This window comes from Melozone crissalis, unplaced genomic scaffold (genome assembly GCF_028551555.1).
Source record: "Melozone crissalis strain CALT ecotype California unplaced genomic scaffold, PUWL_Pcris_2 ptg000019l_1, whole genome shotgun sequence".
Taxonomy (NCBI): domain Eukaryota; kingdom Metazoa; phylum Chordata; class Aves; order Passeriformes; family Passerellidae; genus Melozone; species Melozone crissalis.
This window is the reverse complement of record NW_026535797.1, coordinates 3,667,462-3,691,381: the sequence shown is the minus strand read 5'-3', so window position 1 is coordinate 3,691,381 and position 23,920 is coordinate 3,667,462. Positions and strand designations below refer to the sequence as shown.

At 58.2% G+C, this 23,920-nt stretch overlaps 1 protein-coding gene across 1 annotated transcript; it reads left to right on the top strand.

The window, feature by feature from the left end:
- Window positions 1-1,942: 1,942 nt before the first annotated feature.
- LOC128937510 (uncharacterized) lies at window positions 1,943-23,390 on the top strand. The gene is given in 27 exon segments (XM_054277244.1): window positions 1,943-2,008; window positions 2,686-2,939; window positions 3,173-3,439; window positions 3,646-3,759; window positions 3,901-4,093; window positions 4,096-4,320; window positions 7,014-7,267; window positions 7,501-7,767; window positions 7,974-8,087; window positions 8,229-8,421; window positions 8,424-8,648; window positions 11,342-11,595; window positions 11,829-12,095; window positions 12,302-12,415; window positions 12,557-12,749; window positions 12,752-12,976; window positions 15,871-16,124; window positions 16,358-16,624; window positions 16,831-16,944; window positions 17,086-17,278; window positions 17,281-17,505; window positions 20,396-20,649; window positions 20,883-21,149; window positions 21,356-21,469; window positions 21,611-21,803; window positions 21,806-22,030; window positions 23,286-23,390. Coding segments are annotated over 27 exon segments (5,436 nt in total).
- Window positions 23,391-23,920: the final 530 nt, after the last annotated feature.

Here is a 23,920-nt window from a genome sequence, read left to right as displayed (position 1 = left end):
CTATCCGAAGAAAGACAGTGCCTCAGCGGTATCATACGGCCCACCCGCAAAACGCCGCAGGATTGACACTGGGCCAGCCCACAGTGCTGACACCTGCAAGCCCAGCACTTCCAGCCAGGTAGCATCACAGCTCTCCCAGGGCAAGTGTTCCACCAACACCGCCAGCTCTTCCTCTTGCCCTCGGTGTGCCTTCAAACGTGGCTATCCGAAGAAAGACAGTGCCTCAGTGGTGTCATACGGCCCACCAGCAAAACGCCGCAGGATTGACACTGGGCCAGCCCAGAGTGCTGATGAAAGCAGCCCCAGCACTTCCACACAGGCAGCGCTGGGGCTGTCTGAGGGCACTTTGGCTGCCAACAGTCCAGCACCACGGCCACAACGTCCATACAGGCCTCCATGGATCTTCCACGGATCCACGATGGACAACCGCTCCCAGCCTGGGCCCATTCGCATGAGACACGTCTGGCAGCAACAACGGCGGGCAAAAAAACCCTACAGCCGGCCACAATTACACAGCAGCACCAAATGTCAGCCTGCCCACACCCCCATCACCCTCACCCATCAAAGACACATAATCAAATAATATAAATAGATAAAGAAAGAAAGATAGATAGGTAGTTTAGATAGATAGATAGATAGATAGATAGATAGATAGATAGACAGATAGGTACACACATACATACATCCATACATTGATACATAAATACATAGACAGATAGACATACACAAAAAATAAAGTTTTTTTACACTATGAGAACGCATATGTATTTCCCAGTAATTTTCTTCAAACTTCCTTCAAGCTTCTCTCACTCTAACGAACACGGATCTACGTCCCCAGGGTTGACAGCACATTCCTGTGGGAGGAGGGGAAAGGGAAGATGGGGCAGAGGCGCCCTGGGAGGATTCTACCGTATCCACATCAATCACCTCTTGTCCACTCCCTCCCTTCTGGAATATTCCCTCTTCCTCACTCCCCCACCGGACTCTGTAACCACACCACCCTCTCCCCACATCCTCATAGGTGCACCCACCATCACCCAACCTTGTCCTCTCCTCCGAGCCCTCTACCCACTGCTTGATTTGTACCTCGACCCTGCCTACACTTTCCCCTTTATAAACCCCCTGCCATCCCGCTTCGGGCCACCAGCTCACCCCTGACACCGGCTCGCTTCAACTGCACTTGTAGTCCTGATTCCCTCCCTCCTTGGACCCTCGGGCTTCCCCCAAATAAACCCAGTTGCATTTGCCCCAGTGCCTCGGGTCCTCCTTCGCCCTGGTCCCGCCATCCATATCCATCCGCGACTGTGCTCACGGTGGACGGCGAGGAGCCGCTCCTCCGGCACCCACCAAGGAGTGACCTGCCCGCACCCACGCAGGAGTTCCCTTGCCGGGGGAACCATCCCGCACCCAGCAGACTTGGTGTCAGCTCTGGCCTCTCCCAGCCATCCGGGGATCTGCTGTCCCACCTGTGTCCCCTGCCAGCAGATGTTGCCACCAGCCTGCTCCCTGGAGAGCTGGGGCTCAGCAGCACGACAGGCCGCACCACCCCTGCTCAACCATGCCTCCCACAGCCCTGGCTCACCCACATTCATTTGGTCACAAATACAAAATTTACTCCCAGCAGAAGTTAATCCCATCCCCTCCAAAGAAGCCACTACTGCAACATCACCACTTGGGATGGGCATGGCACCACCATCGCCCATCACCACACATCAGTGCTGCCCATGTCACAGTGGCCCCAGTGACATCATCACCAGGCCAAAGGCAAAAAACCTGGCTGCATATCAACACCACCCTCAGAGTCGAAGAGAGATTGCGAAGAACGAGCTTGCCTGAGGCTGCTCAGGCACCGGGGTAAGCCAGAGGCTTCTGCTGCCTCTGACACAGCTAAAACGCATCTCTCTCTTCACTCAGGCTTGGAAGACAACAGTCAGGAGGAGAAATGCCAGCAGGGCAGCGCAAGAGACGCTCCGGCCGCTTGCCAACAAACTCTCCTAGATCCAAGAGGGCACGGCCAGAAACTGTCCCCAAGGAAAAAGGTAAGAGCAGAAGCACCCCACAGCTCCCTGGCACTGGCTCAGGGCCTTCTGGGGTAGTCAGTGAGGAGCCAAGAACCAGGCCAGGCCCGGCCCAGGCAGGAGCTCCCACACTGGGTGGGGACCTGGGCACGTGATGGGGCAGCCACGCCTGACCTGCTCTGCCCTTCAGCCAGCAGAGCAAAGACTCTGCAGGGCCCTGGGGCTGATCCTGCATGGACACTTGCCCAGCCCCACAGACCTGCTCATGCCCGGGGCACTTGCTCTGTCTCTGCAGCCTGCATGCTGTGCCACCACACCCAGGACAACGAACTCTGTGGGGACAAGAGAATGAAGTTCAAGCTCTGTGTCCACACCTACTGCCAGGTGAATTCTCTTGAGACTCCCTCCAGCTTTCAGCCCACAAGGGCCCTGCCTCCCTGACCTAACAAGCTCCCGGCCTTCCCTGCCTTGCAGATCCTCGCCACTGGGCTTTACCCACGCGAGGACACTGGACACTTTCTCGTTGGGGACACCAGGCGCATCATCAGGGCAGCAGCCAAGAAGGTGGGCATGACCTGGCAGGAGGAGCAGGCAGCTTTGCACCAGGAGAGGCTTGGCCACCTCCTCCTGCTCCCCAGCAAAGAAGCCCCAGGCCTGGCACTTGCAGGGGCCTCGTGTGCACGTGGCTCTGGGGACTCTGAGCTGGCTCTGCCCACATCCCACTCACTGTCTGGAGATGCAAACAGACCAAAAAGCTCCAGTCCTGACATTCATGGGGCTGCTGTGCTCTTTCCAGAGCTGTTTCATCTGCTGCAAGATGGGGGCCACCATCACCTGCTGCCAGACGGCCTGCGACCGCACCTTCCACCTGCCCTGTGCCCCAGACGGACAATGTGTCACCCAGTACTTCGGGGCCTACAGGTAAGGGCTGCCCACCCTCACCCTCGGAACCCCTGCATTTCTCTCCAAGCCCTTTACATTCCAGTGAATGCATAAGGCGAGAACCCATGGTTGCCAGCAACGTGCCCCACACAGGGACAGAACCCACACAGGGGCTGGGGCTCCCTCACACCTCCTGAACCCACACTGCCAGCACAGCCCAAGGGCTCTGCCCTTCACCCTTCCCTCACCCATCTCCTCCATCCTCCTCACAGGTCCTTCTGCTGGGAGCACCGCCCACAGCAGGCACTGCGGCCACGTCCAAGCCAGGACAACACCTGCACCATCTGCCTGGACACGGTGGAAGACAACATCTCCTACATAACCATGGCGTGTCCCGCGTGCCAAGACGCCCGCTTCCACCGGCACTGCATCCAGAGACTGGCTCTGCACGCTGGCATTGACTTCCGATGCCCGCGTTGCCTCAAACAAGAGCCGTTCATGACGGAAATGCTCACCATGGGGATCCGACTCTCTAAGAGGTTGGCTTTTCTCCTCCCAGCTCACAAGGCACCAGGCACAAGCACAGTGCCCGCCTAGGGACTGCCCTGCCAGGCCTGCCCACCCTCTGGCCTGTCCCTCTTGCCCTCAGCTCCAACCAGTCCCTGCAAATGGGACAGGCAAAGGAGCAGTGACTGCGGCCACCTGCCTCATGTGGGCTCAGCTCTTTCCCTTCCTTCTCTGGCAGACCCCCATCATGGCAGAGTGACCCAGACGTCGGACCCTCAGATCAGAGGCACGGCCGCTGCGATGCCACAAGGTGCCTTTGTCCAGGAGGCAGGGAGCACTCGCAGGCACACGGGTAAGCTGCCAAAGCAGCAATGCAGCGATCTGAGGAGGATCTGTATCCCCACAAGCACAGGGATGTAGAATTACGCACAAGGGCTCTGCCAGGCACTCCCTGCCCTGACACTTTGTCCTCACTACCTCCTTGCTCCTCCAGACCTTGGCAACTGCGCCTCTGCAGCTCCTGCGCTGCTGAGGGCATCCACCGACTCTGCTCCTCTTTGGGGAACAGCACCTGCTCCTGGGAGTGCAGCACCTGTGCTGCCACCGACACTGGTAGGCAACAAAGCTTTCAGCACTATGCAATCCACACAGGGACCACAATGGGCCTGGCACCAGGGCCCTCGGCACACAGCTTGGCTCCTGGAAAGGGCGGGATACCACAGCGGCCTCTCCTGCCTGCAGCCTGGGGACTGTCCTGACAACCTTCCTTCTGCCTGCCCCTCTTTGCAGGTTCCACTGGCAAATCAGACCTTGTGGGCCCCAAAACCTCAAGCACAGAACTGCTGACTCTGTCCCAGGACACGGTGCTCCTCAAGAGCAGCTGCTCCATCAGCCCTCAGCAGGCCTTCAAGCAGTGCCACACTGAGGAAGAAATAAAGTCAGGGGCAATGCACAGCCCTCCTGCAGAACCCTGCAGGATCCAGGATGGGCCAGCCCACAGTGCTGACACCTGCAAACCCAGCACTCCCAACCAGGCAGCACCACAGCTCTCCCAGGGCAAGTGCCTGGCCAAGACCACCAGCTCTTCCTCTTGCCCTCGGTGTGCCTTCAAACGTGGCTATCCAAAGAAAGACAGTGCCTCAGTGGTGTCATACGGCCCACCAGCAAAACGCCGCAGGATTGACACTGGGCCAGCCCAGAGTGCTGATGAAAGCAGCCCCAGCACTTCCACACAGGCAGCGCTGGGGCTGTCTGAGGGCACTTTGGCTGCCAACAGTCCAGCACCACGGCCACAACGTCCATACAGGCCTCCATGGATCTTCCACGGATCCACGATGGACAACCGCTCCCAGCCTGGGCCCATTCGCATGAGACACGTCTGGCAGCAACAACGGCGGGCAAAAAAACCCTACAGCCGGCCACAAATACACAGCAGCACCAAATGTCAGCCTGCCCACACCCCCATCACCCTCACCCATCAAAGACACATAATCAAATAATATAAATAGATAAAGAAAGAAAGATAGATAGGTAGTTTAGATAGATAGATAGATAGATAGATAGATAGATAGATAGATAGACAGATAGGTACACACATACATACATCCATACATTGATACATAAATACATAGACAGATAGACATACACAAAAAATAAAGTTTTTTTACACTATGAGAACGCATATGTATTTCCCAGTGATTTTCTTCAAACTTCCTTCAAGCTTCTCTCACTCTAACGAACACGGATCTACGTCCCCAGGGTTGACAGCACATTCCTGTGGGAGGAGGGGAAAGGGAAGATGGGGCAGAGGCGCCCTGGGAGGATTCTACCGTATCAACATCAATCACCTCTTGTCCACTCCCTCCCTTCTGGAATATTCCCTCTTCCTCACTCCCCCACCGGACTCTGTAAGCACACCACCCTCTCCCCACATCCTCATAGGTGCACCCACCATCACCCAACCTTGTCCTCTCCTCCGAGCCCTCTACCCACTGCTTGATTTGTACCTCGACCCTGCCTACACTTTCCCCTTTATAAACCCCCTGCCATCCCGCTTCGGCCCACCAGCTCACCCCTGACACCAGCTCGCTTCAACTGCACTTGTAGTCCTGATTCCCTCCCTCCTTGGACCCTCGGGCTTCCCCCAAATAAACCCAGTTGGATTTGCCCCAGTGCCTCGGGTCCTCCTTCGCCCTGGTCGCGCCATCCATATCCATCCGCGACTGTGCTCGCGGTGGACGGCGAGGAGCCGCTCCTCCGGCACCCACCAAGGAGTGACCTGCCCGCACCCACACAGGAGTTCCCTTGCCGGGGGAACCATCCCGCACCCAGCAGACTTGGTGTCAGCTCTGGCCTCTCCCTGCCATCCGGGGATCTGCTGTCCCACCTGAGTCCCCTGCCAGCAGATGTTGCCACCAGCCTGCTCCCTGGAGAGCTGGGGCTCAGCAGCACGACAGGCCGCACCACCCCTGCTCAACCATGCCTCCCACAGCCCTGGCTCACCCACATTCATTTGGTCACAAATACAAAATTTACTCCCAGCAGAAGTTAATCCCATCCCCTCCAAAGAAGCCACTACTGCAACATCACCACTTGGGATGGGCATGGCACCACCATCGCCCATCACCACACATCAGTGCTGCCCATGTCACAGTGGCCCCAGTGACATCATCACCCAGGCCAAAGGCACAAAACCTGGCTGCATATCAACACCACCCTCAGAGTCGAAGAGAGATTGCGAAGAACGAGCTTGCCTGAGGCTGCTCAGGCACCGGGGTAAGCCAGAGGCTTCTGCTGCCTCTGACACAGCTAAAACGCATCTCTCTCTTCACTCAGGCTTGGAAGACAACAGTCAGGAGGAGAAATGCCAGCAGGGCAGCGCAAGAGACGCTCCGGCCGCTTGCCAACAAACTCTCCTAGATCCAAGAGGGCACGGCCAGAAACTGTCCCCAAGGAAAAAGGTAAGAGCAGAAGCACCCCACAGCTCCCTGGCACTGGCTCAGGGCCTTCTGGGGTAGTCAGTGAGGAGCCAAGAACCAGGCCAGGCCCGGCCCAGGCAGGAGCTCCCACACTGGGTGGGGACCTGGGCACGTGATGGGGCAGCCACGCCTGACCTGCTCTGCCCTTCAGCCAGCAGAGCAAAGACTCTGCAGGGCCCTGGGGCTGATCCTGCATGGACACTTGCCCAGCCCCACAGACCTGCTCATGCCCGGGGCACTTGCTCTGTCTCTGCAGCCTGCATGCTGTGCCACCACACCCAGGACAACGAACTCTGTGGGGACAAGAGAATGAAGTTCAAGCTCTGTGTCCACACCTACTGCCAGGTGAATTCTCTTGAGACTCCCTCCAGCTTTCAGCCCACAAGGGCCCTGCCTCCCTGACCTAACAAGCTCCCGGCCTTCCCTGCCTTGCAGATCCTCGCCACTGGGCTTTACCCACGCGAGGACACTGGACACTTTCTCGTTGGGGACACCAGGCGCATCATCAGGGCAGCAGCCAAGAAGGTGGGCATGACCTGGCAGGAGGAGCAGGCAGCTTTGCACCAGGAGAGGCTTGGCCACCTCCTCCTGCTCCCCAGCAAAGAAGCCCCAGGCCTGGCACTTGCAGGGGCCTCGTGTGCACGTGGCTCTGGGGACTCTGAGCTGGCTCTGCCCACATCCCACTCACTGTCTGGAGATGCAAACAGACCAAAAAGCTCCAGTCCTGACATTCATGGGGCTGCTGTGCTCTTTCCAGAGCTGTTTCATCTGCTGCAAGATGGGGGCCACCATCACCTGCTGCCAGACGGCCTGCGACCGCACCTTCCACCTGCCCTGTGCCCCAGACGGACAATGTGTCACCCAGTACTTCGGGGCCTACAGGTAAGGGCTGCCCACCCTCACCCTCGGAACCCCTGCATTTCTCTCCAAGCCCTTTACATTCCAGTGAATGCATAAGGCGAGAACCCATGGTTGCCAGCAACGTGCCCCACACAGGGACAGAACCCACACAGGGGCTGGGGCTCCCTCACACCTCCTGAACCCACACTGCCAGCACAGCCCAAGGGCTCTGCCCTTCACCCTTCCCTCACCCATCTCCTCCATCCTCCTCACAGGTCCTTCTGCTGGGAGCACCGCCCACAGCAGGCACTGCGGCCACGTCCAAGCCAGGACAACACCTGCACCATCTGCCTGGACACGGTGGAAGACAACATCTCCTACATAACCATGGCGTGTCCCGCGTGCCAAGACGCCCGCTTCCACCGGCACTGCATCCAGAGACTGGCTCTGCACGCTGGCATTGACTTCCGATGCCCGCGTTGCCTCAAACAAGAGCCGTTCATGACGGAAATGCTCACCATGGGGATCCGACTCTCTAAGAGGTTGGCTTTTCTCCTCCCAGCTCACAAGGCACCAGGCACAAGCACAGTGCCCGCCTAGGGACTGCCCTGCCAGGCCTGCCCACCCTCTGGCCTGTCCCTCTTGCCCTCAGCTCCAACCAGTCCCTGCAAATGGGACAGGCAAAGGAGCAGTGACTGCGGCCACCTGCCTCATGTGGGCTCAGCTCTTTCCCTTCCTTCTCTGGCAGACCCCCATCATGGCAGAGTGACCCAGACGTCGGACCCTCAGATCAGAGGCACGGCCGCTGCGATGCCACAAGGTGCCTTTGTCCAGGAGGCAGGGAGCACTCGCAGGCACACGGGTAAGCTGCCAAAGCAGCAATGCAGCGATCTGAGGAGGATCTGTATCCCCACAAGCACAGGGATGTAGAATTACGCACAAGGGCTCTGCCAGGCACTCCCTGCCCTGACACTTTGTCCTCACTACCTCCTTGCTCCTCCAGACCTTGGCAACTGCGCCTCTGCAGCTCCTGCGCTGCTGAGGGCATCCACCGACTCTGCTCCTCTTTGGGGAACAGCACCTGCTCCTGGGAGTGCAGCACCTGTGCTGCCACCGACACTGGTAGGCAACAAAGCTTTCAGCACTATGCAATCCACACAGGGACCACAATGGGCCTGGCACCAGGGCCCTCGGCACACAGCTTGGCTCCTGGAAAGGGCGGGATACCACAGCGGCCTCTCCTGCCTGCAGCCTGGGGACTGTCCTGACAACCTTCCTTCTGCCTGCCCCTCTTTGCAGGTTCCACTGGCAAATCAGACCTTGTGGGCCCCAAAACCTCAAGCACAGAACTGCTGACTCTGTCCCAGGACACGGTGCTCCTCAAGAGCAGCTGCTCCATCAGCCCTCAGCAGGCCTTCAAGCAGTGCCACACTGAGGAAGAAATAAAGTCAGGGGCAATGCACAGCCCTCCTGCAGAACCCTGCAGGATCCAGGATGGGCCAGCCCACAGTGCTGACACCTGCAAACCCAGCACTCCCAACCAGGCAGCACCACAGCTCTCCCAGGGCAAGTGCCTGGCCAAGACCACCAGCTCTTCCTCTTGCCCTCGGTGTGCCTTCAAACGTGGCTATCCAAAGAAAGACAGTGCCTCAGTGGTGTCATACGGCCCACCAGCAAAACGCCGCAGGATTGACACTGGGCCAGCCCAGAGTGCTGATGAAAGCAGCCCCAGCACTTCCACACAGGCAGCGCTGGGGCTGTCTGAGGGCACTTTGGCTGCCAACAGTCCAGCACCACGGCCACAACGTCCATACAGGCCTCCATGGATCTTCCACGGATCCACGATGGACAACCGCTCCCAGCCTGGGCCCATTCGCATGAGACACGTCTGGCAGCAACAACGGCGGGCAAAAAAACCCTACAGCCGGCCACAAATACACAGCAGCACCAAATGTCAGCCTGCCCACACCCCCATCACCCTCACCCATCAAAGACACATAATCAAATAATATAAATAGATAAAGAAAGAAAGATAGATAGGTAGTTTAGATAGATAGATAGATAGATAGATAGATAGATAGATAGATAGACAGATAGGTACACACATACATACATCCATACATTGATACATAAATACATAGACAGATAGACATACACAAAAAATAAAGTTTTTTTACACTATGAGAACGCATATGTATTTCCCAGTGATTTTCTTCAAACTTCCTTCAAGCTTCTCTCACTCTAACGAACACGGATCTACGTCCCCAGGGTTGACAGCACATTCCTGTGGGAGGAGGGGAAAGGGAAGATGGGGCAGAGGCGCCCTGGGAGGATTCTACCGTATCAACATCAATCACCTCTTGTCCACTCCCTCCCTTCTGGAATATTCCCTCTTCCTCACTCCCCCACCGGACTCTGTAAGCACACCACCCTCTCCCCACATCCTCATAGGTGCACCCACCATCACCCAACCTTGTCCTCTCCTCCGAGCCCTCTACCCACTGCTTGATTTGTACCTCGACCCTGCCTACACTTTCCCCTTTATAAACCCCCTGCCATCCCGCTTCGGCCCACCAGCTCACCCCTGACACCAGCTCGCTTCAACTGCACTTGTAGTCCTGATTCCCTCCCTCCTTGGACCCTCGGGCTTCCCCCAAATAAACCCAGTTGGATTTGCCCCAGTGCCTCGGGTCCTCCTTCGCCCTGGTCGCGCCATCCATATCCATCCGCGACTGTGCTCGCGGTGGACGGCGAGGAGCCGCTCCTCCGGCACCCACCAAGGAGTGACCTGCCCGCACCCACACAGGAGTTCCCTTGCCGGGGGAACCATCCCGCACCCAGCAGACTTGGTGTCAGCTCTGGCCTCTCCCTGCCATCCGGGGATCTGCTGTCCCACCTGAGTCCCCTGCCAGCAGATGTTGCCACCAGCCTGCTCCCTGGAGAGCTGGGGCTCAGCAGCACGACAGGCCGCACCACCCCTGCTCAACCATGCCTCCCACAGCCCTGGCTCACCCACATTCATTTGGTCACAAATACAAAATTTACTCCCAGCAGAAGTTAATCCCATCCCCTCCAAAGAAGCCACTACTGCAACATCACCACTTGGGATGGGCATGGCACCACCATCGCCCATCACCACACATCAGTGCTGCCCATGTCACAGTGGCCCCAGTGACATCATCACCCAGGCCAAAGGCACAAAACCTGGCTGCATATCAACACCACCCTCAGAGTCGAAGAGAGATTGCGAAGAACGAGCTTGCCTGAGGCTGCTCAGGCACCGGGGTAAGCCAGAGGCTTCTGCTGCCTCTGACACAGCTAAAACGCATCTCTCTCTTCACTCAGGCTTGGAAGACAACAGTCAGGAGGAGAAATGCCAGCAGGGCAGCGCAAGAGACGCTCCGGCCGCTTGCCAACAAACTCTCCTAGATCCAAGAGGGCACGGCCAGAAACTGTCCCCAAGGAAAAAGGTAAGAGCAGAAGCACCCCACAGCTCCCTGGCACTGGCTCAGGGCCTTCTGGGGTAGTCAGTGAGGAGCCAAGAACCAGGCCAGGCCCGGCCCAGGCAGGAGCTCCCACACTGGGTGGGGACCTGGGCACGTGATGGGGCAGCCACGCCTGACCTGCTCTGCCCTTCAGCCAGCAGAGCAAAGACTCTGCAGGGCCCTGGGGCTGATCCTGCATGGACACTTGCCCAGCCCCACAGACCTGCTCATGCCCGGGGCACTTGCTCTGTCTCTGCAGCCTGCATGCTGTGCCACCACACCCAGGACAACGAACTCTGTGGGGACAAGAGAATGAAGTTCAAGCTCTGTGTCCACACCTACTGCCAGGTGAATTCTCTTGAGACTCCCTCCAGCTTTCAGCCCACAAGGGCCCTGCCTCCCTGACCTAACAAGCTCCCGGCCTTCCCTGCCTTGCAGATCCTCGCCACTGGGCTTTACCCACGCGAGGACACTGGACACTTTCTCGTTGGGGACACCAGGCGCATCATCAGGGCAGCAGCCAAGAAGGTGGGCATGACCTGGCAGGAGGAGCAGGCAGCTTTGCACCAGGAGAGGCTTGGCCACCTCCTCCTGCTCCCCAGCAAAGAAGCCCCAGGCCTGGCACTTGCAGGGGCCTCGTGTGCACGTGGCTCTGGGGACTCTGAGCTGGCTCTGCCCACATCCCACTCACTGTCTGGAGATGCAAACAGACCAAAAAGCTCCAGTCCTGACATTCATGGGGCTGCTGTGCTCTTTCCAGAGCTGTTTCATCTGCTGCAAGATGGGGGCCACCATCACCTGCTGCCAGACGGCCTGCGACCGCACCTTCCACCTGCCCTGTGCCCCAGACGGACAATGTGTCACCCAGTACTTCGGGGCCTACAGGTAAGGGCTGCCCACCCTCACCCTCGGAACCCCTGCATTTCTCTCCAAGCCCTTTACATTCCAGTGAATGCATAAGGCGAGAACCCATGGTTGCCAGCAACGTGCCCCACACAGGGACAGAACCCACACAGGGGCTGGGGCTCCCTCACACCTCCTGAACCCACACTGCCAGCACAGCCCAAGGGCTCTGCCCTTCACCCTTCCCTCACCCATCTCCTCCATCCTCCTCACAGGTCCTTCTGCTGGGAGCACCGCCCACAGCAGGCACTGCGGCCACGTCCAAGCCAGGACAACACCTGCACCATCTGCCTGGACACGGTGGAAGACAACATCTCCTACATAACCATGGCGTGTCCCGCGTGCCAAGACGCCCGCTTCCACCGGCACTGCATCCAGAGACTGGCTCTGCACGCTGGCATTGACTTCCGATGCCCGCGTTGCCTCAAACAAGAGCCGTTCATGACGGAAATGCTCACCATGGGGATCCGACTCTCTAAGAGGTTGGCTTTTCTCCTCCCAGCTCACAAGGCACCAGGCACAAGCACAGTGCCCGCCTAGGGACTGCCCTGCCAGGCCTGCCCACCCTCTGGCCTGTCCCTCTTGCCCTCAGCTCCAACCAGTCCCTGCAAATGGGACAGGCAAAGGAGCAGTGACTGCGGCCACCTGCCTCATGTGGGCTCAGCTCTTTCCCTTCCTTCTCTGGCAGACCCCCATCATGGCAGAGTGACCCAGACGTCGGACCCTCAGATCAGAGGCACGGCCGCTGCGATGCCACAAGGTGCCTTTGTCCAGGAGGCAGGGAGCACTCGCAGGCACACGGGTAAGCTGCCAAAGCAGCAATGCAGCGATCTGAGGAGGATCTGTATCCCCACAAGCACAGGGATGTAGAATTACGCACAAGGGCTCTGCCAGGCACTCCCTGCCCTGACACTTTGTCCTCACCACCTCCTTGCTCCTCCAGACCCTGGCAACTGCGGCTCTGCAGCTCCTGCGCTGCTGAGGGCATCCACCGACTCTGCTCCTCTTTGGGGAACAGCACCTGCTCCTGGGAGTGCAGCACCTGTGCTGCCACCGACACTGGTAGGCAACAAAGCTTTCAGCACTATGCAATCCACACAGGGACCACAATGGGCCTGGCACCAGGGCCCTCGGCACACAGCTTGGCTCCTGGAAAGGGCGGGATACCACAGCGGCCTCTCCTGCCTGCAGCCTGGGGACTGTCCTGACAACCTTCCTTCTGCCTGCCCCTCTTTGCAGGTTCCACTGGCAAATCAGACCTTGTGGGCCCCAAAACCTCAAGCACAGAACTGCTGACTCTGTCCCAGGACACGGTGCTCCTCAAGAGCAGCTGCTCCATCAGCCCTCAGCAGGCCTTCAAGCAGTGCCACACTGAGGAAGAAATAAAGTCAGGGGCAATGCACAGCCCTCCTGCAGAACCCTGCAGGATCCAGGATGGGCCAGCCCACAGTGCTGACACCTGCAAACCCAGCACTCCCAACCAGGCAGCACCACAGCTCTCCCAGGGCAAGTGCCTGGCCAAGACCACCAGCTCTTCCTCTTGCCCTCGGTGTGCCTTCAAACGTGGCTATCCGAAGAAAGACAGTGCCTCAGCGGTATCATACGGCCCACCCGCAAAACGCCGCAGGATTGACACTGGGCCAGCCCACAGTGCTGACACCTGCAAGCCCAGCACTTCCAGCCAGGTAGCATCACAGCTCTCCCAGGGCAAGTGTTCCGCCAACACCGCCAGCTCTTCCTCTTGCCCTCGGTGTGCCTTCAAACGTGGCTATCCAAAGAAAGACAGTGCCTCAGTGGTGTCATACGGCCCACCAGCAAAACGCCGCAGGATTGACACTGGGCCAGCCCAGAGTGCTGATGAAAGCAGCCCCAGCACTTCCACACAGGCAGCGCTGGGGCTGTCTGAGGGCACTTTGGCTGCCAACAGTCCAGCACCACGGCCACAACGTCCATACAGGCCTCCATGGATCTTCCACGGATCCACGATGGACAACCGCTCCCAGCCTGGGCCCATTCGCATGAGACACGTCTGGCAGCAACAACGGCGGGCAAAAAAACCCTACAGCCGGCCACAAATACACAGCAGCACCAAATGTCAGCCTGCCCACACCCCCATCACCCTCACCCATCAAAGACACATAATCAAATAATATAAATAGATAAAGAAAGAAAGATAGATAGGTAGTTTAGATAGATAGATAGATAGATAGATAGATAGATAGATAGATAGACAGATAGGTACACACATACATACATCCATACATTGATACATAAATACATAGACAGATAGACATACACAAAAAATAAAGTTTTTTTACACTATGAGAACGCATATGTATTTCCCAGTGATTTTCTTCAAACTTCCTTCAAGCTTCTCTCACTCTAACGAACACGGATCTACGTCCCCAGGGTTGACAGCACATTCCTGTGGGAGGAGGGGAAAGGGAAGATGGGGCAGAGGCGCCCTGGGAGGATTCTACCGTATCAACATCAATCACCTCTTGTCCACTCCCTCCCTTCTGGAATATTCCCTCTTCCTCACTCCCCCACCGGACTCTGTAAGCACACCACCCTCTCCCCACATCCTCATAGGTGCACCCACCATCACCCAACCTTGTCCTCTCCTCCGAGCCCTCTACCCACTGCTTGATTTGTACCTCGACCCTGCCTACACTTTCCCCTTTATAAACCCCCTGCCATCCCGCTTCGGCCCACCAGCTCACCCCTGACACCAGCTCGCTTCAACTGCACTTGTAGTCCTGATTCCCTCCCTCCTTGGACCCTCGGGCTTCCCCCAAATAAACCCAGTTGCATTTGCCCCAGTGCCTCGGGTCCTCCTTCGCCCTGGTCCCGCCATCCATATCCATCCGCGACTGTGCTCACGGTGGACGGCGAGGAGCCGCTCCTCCGGCACCCACCAAGGAGTGACCTGCCCGCACCCACACAGGAGTTCCCTTGCCGGGGGAACCATCCCGCACCCAGCAGACTTGGTGTCAGCTCTGGCCTCTCCCTGCCATCCGGGGATCTGCTGTCCCACCTGAGTCCCCTGCCAGCAGATGTTGCCACCAGCCTGCTCCCTGGAGAGCTGGGGCTCAGCAGCACGACAGGCCGCACCACCCCTGCTCAACCATGCCTCCCACAGCCCTGGCTCACCCACATTCATTTGGTCACAAATACAAAATTTACTCCCAGCAGAAGTTAATCCCATCCCCTCCAAAGAAGCCACTACTGCAACATCACCACTTGGGATGGGCATGGCACCACCATCGCCCATCACCACACATCAGTGCTGCCCATGTCACAGTGGCCCCAGTGACATCATCACCCAGGCCAAAGGCACAAAACCTGGCTGCATATCAACACCACCCTCAGAGTCGAAGAGAGATTGCGAAGAACGAGCTTGCCTGAGGCTGCTCAGGCACCGGGGTAAGCCAGAGGCTTCTGCTGCCTCTGACACAGCTAAAACGCATCTCTCTCTTCACTCAGGCTTGGAAGACAACAGTCAGGAGGAGAAATGCCAGCAGGGCAGCGCAAGAGACGCTCCGGCCGCTTGCCAACAAACTCTCCTAGATCCAAGAGGGCACGGCCAGAAACTGTCCCCAAGGAAAAAGGTAAGAGCAGAAGCACCCCACAGCTCCCTGGCACTGGCTCAGGGCCTTCTGGGGTAGTCAGTGAGGAGCCAAGAACCAGGCCAGGCCCGGCCCAGGCAGGAGCTCCCACACTGGGTGGGGACCTGGGCACGTGATGGGGCAGCCACGCCTGACCTGCTCTGCCCTTCAGCCAGCAGAGCAAAGACTCTGCAGGGCCCTGGGGCTGATCCTGCATGGACACTTGCCCAGCCCCACAGACCTGCTCATGCCCGGGGCACTTGCTCTGTCTCTGCAGCCTGCATGCTGTGCCACCACACCCAGGACAACGAACTCTGTGGGGACAAGAGAATGAAGTTCAAGCTCTGTGTCCACACCTACTGCCAGGTGAATTCTCTTGAGACTCCCTCCAGCTTTCAGCCCACAAGGGCCCTGCCTCCCTGACCTAACAAGCTCCCGGCCTTCCCTGCCTTGCAGATCCTCGCCACTGGGCTTTACCCACGCGAGGACACTGGACACTTTCTCGTTGGGGACACCAGGCGCATCATCAGGGCAGCAGCCAAGAAGGTGGGCATGACCTGGCAGGAGGAGCAGGCAGCTTTGCACCAGGAGAGGCTTGGCCACCTCCTCCTGCTCCCCAGCAAAGAAGCCCCAGGCCTGGCACTTGCAGGGGCCTCGTGTGCACGTGGCTCTGGGGACTCTGAGCTGGCTCTGCCCACATCCCACTCACTGTCTGGAGATGCAAACAGACCAAAAAGCTCCAGTCCTGACATTCATGGGGCTGCTGTGCTCTTTCCAGAGCTGTTTCATCTGCTGCAAGATGGGGGCCACCATCACCTGCTGCCAGACGGCCTGCGACCGCACCTTCCACCTGCCCTGTGCCCCAGACGGACAATGTGTCACCCAGTACTTCGGGGCCTACAGGTAAGGGCTGCCCACCCTCACCCTCGGAACCCCTGCATTTCTCTCCAAGCCCTTTACATTCCAGTGAATGCATAAGGCGAGAACCCATGGTTGCCAGCAACGTGCCCCACACAGGGACAGAACCCACACAGGGGCTGGGGCTCCCTCACACCTCCTGAACCCACACTGCCAGCACAGCCCAAGGGCTCTGCCCTTCACCCTTCCCTCACCCATCTCCTCCATCCTCCTCACAGGTCCTTCTGCTGGGAGCACCGCCCACAGCAGGCACTGCGGCCACGTCCAAGCCAGGACAACACCTGCACCATCTGCCTGGACACGGTGGAAGACAACATCTCCTACATAACCATGGCGTGTCCCGCGTGCCAAGACGCCCGCTTCCACCGGCACTGCATCCAGAGACTGGCTCTGCACGCTGGCATTGACTTCCGATGCCCGCGTTGCCTCAAACAAGAGCCGTTCATGACGGAAATGCTCACCATGGGGATCCGACTCTCTAAGAGGTTGGCTTTTCTCCTCCCAGCTCACAAGGCACCAGGCACAAGCACAGTGCCCGCCTAGGGACTGCCCTGCCAGGCCTGCCCACCCTCTGGCCTGTCCCTCTTGCCCTCAGCTCCAACCAGTCCCTGCAAATGGGACAGGCAAAGGAGCAGTGACTGCGGCCACCTGCCTCATGTGGGCTCAGCTCTTTCCCTTCCTTCTCTGGCAGACCCCCATCATGGCAGAGTGACCCAGACGTCGGACCCTCAGATCAGAGGCACGGCCGCTGCGATGCCACAAGGTGCCTTTGTCCAGGAGGCAGGGAGCACTCGCAGGCACACGGGTAAGCTGCCAAAGCAGCAATGCAGCGATCTGAGGAGGATCTGTATCCCCACAAGCACAGGGATGTAGAATTACGCACAAGGGCTCTGCCAGGCACTCCCTGCCCTGACACTTTGTCCTCACCACCTCCTTGCTCCTCCAGACCTTGGCAACTGCGCCTCTGCAGCTCCTGCGCTGCTGAGGGCATCCACCGACTCTGCTCCTCTTTGGGGAACAGCACCTGCTCCTGGGAGTGCAGCACCTGTGCTGCCACCGACACTGGTAGGCAACAAAGCTTTCAGCACTATGCAATCCACACAGGGACCACAATGGGCCTGGCACCAGGGCCCTCGGCACACAGCTTGGCTCCTGGAAAGGGCGGGATACCACAGCGGCCTCTCCTGCCTGCAGCCTGGGGACTGTCCTGACAACCTTCCTTCTGCCTGCCCCTCTTTGCAGGTTCCACTGGCAAATCAGACCTTGTGGGCCCCAAAACCTCAAGCACAGAACTGCTGACTCTGTCCCAGGACACGGTGCTCCTCAAGAGCAGCTGCTCCATCAGCCCTCAGCAGGCCTTCAAGCAGTGCCACACTGAGGAAGAAATAAAGTCAGGGGCAATGCACAGCCCTCCTGCAGAACCCTGCAGGATCCAGGATGGGCCAGCCCACAGTGCTGACACCTGCACACCCAGCACTCCCAACCAGGCAGCACCACAGCTCTCCCAGGGCAAGTGCCTGGCCAAGACCACCAGCTCTTCCTCTTGCCCTCGGTGTGCCTTCAAACGTGGCTATCCGAAGAAAGACAGTGCCTCAGCGGTATCATACGGCCCACCCGCAAAACGCCGCAGGATTGACACTGGGCCAGCCCACAGTGCTGACACCTGCAAGCCCAGCACTTCCAGCCAGGTAGCATCACAGCTCTCCCAGGGCAAGTGTTCCGCCAACACCGCCAGCTCTTCCTCTTGCCCTCGGTGTGCCTTCAAACGTGGCTATCCAAAGAAAGACAGTGCCTCAGTGGTGTCATACGGCCCACCAGCAAAACGCCGCAGGATTGACACTGGGCCAGCCCAGAGTGCTGATGAAAGCAGCCCCAGCACTTCCACACAGGCAGCGCTGGGGCTGTCTGAGGGCACTTTGGCTGCCAACAGTCCAGCACCACGGCCACAACGTCCATACAGGCCTCCATGGATCTTCCACGGATCCACGATGGACAACCGCTCCCAGCCTGGGCCCATTCGCATGAGACACGTCTGGCAGCAACAACGGCGGACAAAAAAACCCTACAGCCGGCCACAAATACACAGCAGCACCAAATGTCAGCCTGCCCACACCCCCATCACCCTCACCCATCAAAGACACATAATCAAATAATATAAATAGATAAAGAAAGAAAGATAGATAGGTAGTTTAGATAGATAGATAGATAGATAGATAGATAGATAGATAGACAGATAGGTACACACATACATACATCCATACATTGATACATAAATACATAGACAGATAGACATACACAAAAAATAAAGTTTTTTTACACTATGAGAACGCATATGTATTTCCCAGTGATTTTCTTCAAACTTCCTTCAAGCTTCTCTCACTCTAACGAACACGGATCTACGTCCCCAGGGTTGACAGCACATTCCTGTGGGAGGAGGGGAAAGGGAAGATGGGGCAGAGGCGCCCTGGGAGGATTCTACCGTATCAACATCAATCACCTCTTGTCCACTCCCTCCCTTCTGGAATATTCCCTCTTCCTCACTCCCCCACCGGACTCTGTAAGCACACCACCCTCTCCCCACATCCTCATAGGTGCACCCACCATCACCCAACCTTGTCCTCTCCTCCGAGCCCTCTACCCACTGCTTGATTTGTACCTCGACCCTGCCTACACTTTCCCCTTTATAAACCCCCTGCCATCCCGCTTCGGCCCACCAGCTCACCCCTGACACCAGCTCGCTTCAACTGCACTTGTAGTCCTGATTCCCTCCCTCCTTGGACCCTCGGGCTTCCCCCAAATAAACCCAGTTGCATTTGCCCCAGTGCCTCGGGTCCTCCTTCGCCCTGGTCGCGCCATCCATATCCATCCGCGACTGTGCTCACGGTGGACGGCGAGGAGCCGCTCCTCCGGCACCCACCAAGGAGTGACCTGCCCGCACCCACACAGGAGTTCCCTTGCCGGGGGAACCATCCCGCACCCAGCAGACTTGGTGTCAGCTCTGGCCTCTCCCTGCCATCCGGGGATCTGCTGTCCCACCTGAGTCCCCTGCCAGCAGATGTTGCCACCAGCCTGCTCCCTGGAGAGCTGGGGCTCAGCAGCACGACAGGCCGCACCACCCCTGCTCAACCATGCCTCCCACAGCCCTGGCTCACCCACATTCATTTGGTCACAAATACAAAATTTACTCCCAGCAGAAGTTAATCCCATCCCCTCCAAAGAAGCCACTACTGCAACATCACCACTTGGGATGGGCATGGCACCACCATCGCCCATCACCACACATCAGTGCTGCCCATGTCACAGTGGCCCCAGTGACATCATCACCCAGGCCAAAGGCACAAAACCTGGCTGCATATCAACACCACCCTCAGAGTCGAAGAGAGATTGCGAAGAACGAGCTTGCCTGAGGCTGCTCAGGCACCGGGGTAAGCCAGAGGCTTCTGCTGCCTCTGACACAGCTAAAACGCATCTCTCTCTTCACTCAGGCTTGGAAGACAACAGTCAGGAGGAGAAATGCCAGCAGGGCAGCGCAAGAGACGCTCCGGCCGCTTGCCAACAAACTCTCCTAGATCCAAGAGGGCACGGCCAGAAACTGTCCCCAAGGAAAAAGGTAAGAGCAGAAGCACCCCACAGCTCCCTGGCACTGGCTCAGGGCCTTCTGGGGTAGTCAGTGAGGAGCCAAGAACCAGGCCAGGCCCGGCCCAGGCAGGAGCTCCCACACTGGGTGGGGACCTGGGCACGTGATGGGGCAGCCACGCCTGACCTGCTCTGCCCTTCAGCCAGCAGAGCAAAGACTCTGCAGGGCCCTGGGGCTGATCCTGCATGGACACTTGCCCAGCCCCACAGACCTGCTCATGCCCGGGGCACTTGCTCTGTCTCTGCAGCCTGCATGCTGTGCCACCACACCCAGGACAACGAACTCTGTGGGGACAAGAGAATGAAGTTCAAGCTCTGTGTCCACACCTACTGCCAGGTGAATTCTCTTGAGACTCCCTCCAGCTTTCAGCCCACAAGGGCCCTGCCTCCCTGACCTAACAAGCTCCCGGCCTTCCCTGCCTTGCAGATCCTCGCCACTGGGCTTTACCCACGCGAGGACACTGGACACTTTCTCGTTGGGGACACCAGGCGCATCATCAGGGCAGCAGCCAAGAAGGTGGGCATGACCTGGCAGGAGGAGCAGGCAGCTTTGCACCAGGAGAGGCTTGGCCACCTCCTCCTGCTCCCCAGCAAAGAAGCCCCAGGCCTGGCACTTGCAGGGGCCTCGTGTGCACGTGGCTCTGGGGACTCTGAGCTGGCTCTGCCCACATCCCACTCACTGTCTGGAGATGCAAACAGACCAAAAAGCTCCAGTCCTGACATTCATGGGGCTGCTGTGCTCTTTCCAGAGCTGTTTCATCTGCTGCAAGATGGGGGCCACCATCACCTGCTGCCAGACGGCCTGCGACCGCACCTTCCACCTGCCCTGTGCCCCAGACGGACAATGTGTCACCCAGTACTTCGGGGCCTACAGGTAAGGGCTGCCCACCCTCACCCTCGGAACCCCTGCATTTCTCTCCAAGCCCTTTACATTCCAGTGAATGCATAAGGCGAGAACCCATGGTTGCCAGCAACGTGCCCCACACAGGGACAGAACCCACACAGGGGCTGGGGCTCCCTCACACCTCCTGAACCCACACTGCCAGCACAGCCCAAGGGCTCTGCCCTTCACCCTTCCCTCACCCATCTCCTCCATCCTCCTCACAGGTCCTTCTGCTGGGAGCACCGCCCACAGCAGGCACTGCGGCCACGTCCAAGCCAGGACAACACCTGCACCATCTGCCTGGACACGGTGGAAGACAACATCTCCTACATAACCATGGCGTGTCCCGCGTGCCAAGACGCCCGCTTCCACCGGCACTGCATCCAGAGACTGGCTCTGCACGCTGGCATTGACTTCCGATGCCCGCGTTGCCTCAAACAAGAGCCGTTCATGACGGAAATGCTCACCATGGGGATCCGACTCTCTAAGAGGTTGGCTTTTCTCCTCCCAGCTCACAAGGCACCAGGCACAAGCACAGTGCCCGCCTAGGGACTGCCCTGCCAGGCCTGCCCACCCTCTGGCCTGTCCCTCTTGCCCTCAGCTCCAACCAGTCCCTGCAAATGGGACAGGCAAAGGAGCAGTGACTGCGGCCACCTGCCTCATGTGGGCTCAGCTCTTTCCCTTCCTTCTCTGGCAGACCCCCATCATGGCAGAGTGACCCAGACGTCGGACCCTCAGATCAGAGGCACGGCCGCTGCGATGCCACAACGTGCCTTTGTCCAGGAGGCAGGGAGCACTCGCAGGCACACGGGTAAGCTGCCAAAGCAGCAATGCAGCGATCTGAGGAGGATCTGTATCCCCACAAGCACAGGGATGTAGAATTACGCACAAGGGCTCTGCCAGGCACTCCCTGCCCTGACACTTTGTCCTCACCACCTCCTTGCTCCTCCAGACCCTGGCAACTGCGGCTCTGCAGCTCCTGCGCTGCTGAGGGCATCCACCGACTCTGCTCCTCTTTGGGGAACAGCACCTGCTCCTGGGAGTGCAGCACCTGTGCTGCCACCGACACTGGTAGGCAACAAAGCTTTCAGCACTATGCAATCCACACAGGGACCACAATGGGCCTGGCACCAGGGCCCTCGGCACACAGCTTGGCTCCTGGAAAGGGCGGGATACCACAGCGGCCTCTCCTGCCTGCAGCCTGGGGACTGTCCTGACAACCTTCCTTCTGCCTGCCCCTCTTTGCAGGTTCCACTGGCAAATCAGACCTTGTGGGCCCCAAAACCTCAAGCACAGAACTGCTGACTCTGTCCCAGGACACGGTGCTCCTCAAGAGCAGCTGCTCCATCAGCCCTCAGCAGGCCTTCAAGCAGTGCCACACTGAGGAAGAAATAAAGTCAGGGGCAATGCACAGCCCTCCTGCAGAACCCTGCAGGATCCAGGATGGGCCAGCCCACAGTGCTGACACCTGCAAACCCAGCACTCCCAACCAGGCAGCACCACAGCTCTCCCAGGGCAAGTGTTCCACCAACACCGCCAGCTCTTCCTCTTGCCCTCGGTGTGCCTTCAAACGTGGCTATCCGAAGAAAGACAGTGCCTCAGTGGTGTCATACGGCCCACCAGCAAAACGCCGCAGGATTGACACTGGGCCAGCCCAGAGTGCTGATGAAAGCAGCCCCAGCACTTCCACACAGGCAGCGCTGGGGCTGTCTGAGGGCACTTTGGCTGCCAACAGTCCAGCACCACGGCCACAACGTCCATACAGGCCTCCATGGATCTTCCACGGATCCACGATGGACAACCGCTCCCAGCCTGGGCCCATTCGCATGAGACACGTCTGGCAGCAACAACGGCGGGCAAAAAAACCCTACAGCCGGCCACAAATACACAGCAGCACCAAATGTCAGCCTGCCCACACCCCCATCACCCTCACCCATCAAAGACACATAATCAAATAATATAAATAGATAAAGAAAGAAAGATAGATAGGTAGTTTAGATAGATAGATAGATAGATAGATAGATAGATAGATAGACAGATAGGTACACACATACATACATCCATACATTGATACATAAATACATAGACAGATAGACATACACAAAAAATAAAGTTTTTTTACACTATGAGAACGCATATGTATTTCCCAGTGATTTTCTTCAAACTTCCTTCAAGCTTCTCTCACTCTAACGAACACGGATCTACGTCCCCAGGGTTGACAGCACATTCCTGTGGGAGGAGGGGAAAGGGAAGATGGGGCAGAGGCGCCCTGGGAGGATTCTACCGTATCAACATCAATCACCTCTTGTCCACTCCCTCCCTTCTGGAATATTCCCTCTTCCTCACTCCCCCACCGGACTCTGTAAGCACACCACCCTCTCCCCACATCCTCATAGGTGCACCCACCATCACCCAACCTTGTCCTCTCCTCCGAGCCCTCTACCCACTGCTTGATTTGTACCTCGACCCTGCCTACACTTTCCCCTTTATAAACCCCCTGCCATCCCGCTTCGGCCCACCAGCTCACCCCTGACACCGGCTCGCTTCAACTGCACTTGTAGTCCTGATTCCCTCCCTCCTTGGACCCTCGGGTTTCCCCCAAATAAACCCAGTTGGATTTGCCCCAGTGCCTCGGGTCCTCCTTCGCCCTGGTCCCGCCATCCATATCCATCCGCGACTGTGCTCACGGTGGACGGCGAGGAGCCGCTCCTCCGGCACCCACCAAGGAGTGACCTGCCCGCACCCACACAGGAGTTCCCTTGCCGGGGGAACCATCCCGCACCCAGCAGACTTGGTGTCAGCTCTGGCCTCTCCCTGCCATCCGGGGATCTGCTGTCCCACCTGTGTCCCCTGCCAGCAGATGTTGCCACCAGCCTGCTCCCTGGAGAGCTGGGGCTCAGCAGCACGACAGGCCGCACCACCCCTGCTCAACCATGCCTCCCACAGCCCTGGCTCACCCACATTCATTTGGTCACAAATACAAAATTTACTCCCAGCAGAAGTTAATCCCATCCCCTCCAAAGAAGCCACTACTGCAACATCACCACTTGGGATGGGCATGGCACCACCATCGCCCATCACCACACATCAGTGCTGCCCATGTCACAGTGGCCCCAGTGACATCATCACCCAGGCCAAAGGCACAAAACCTGGCTGCATATCAACACCACCCTCAGAGTCGAAGAGAGATTGCGAAGAACGAGCTTGCCTGAGGCTGCTCAGGCACCGGGGTAAGCCAGAGGCTTCTGCTGCCTCTGACACA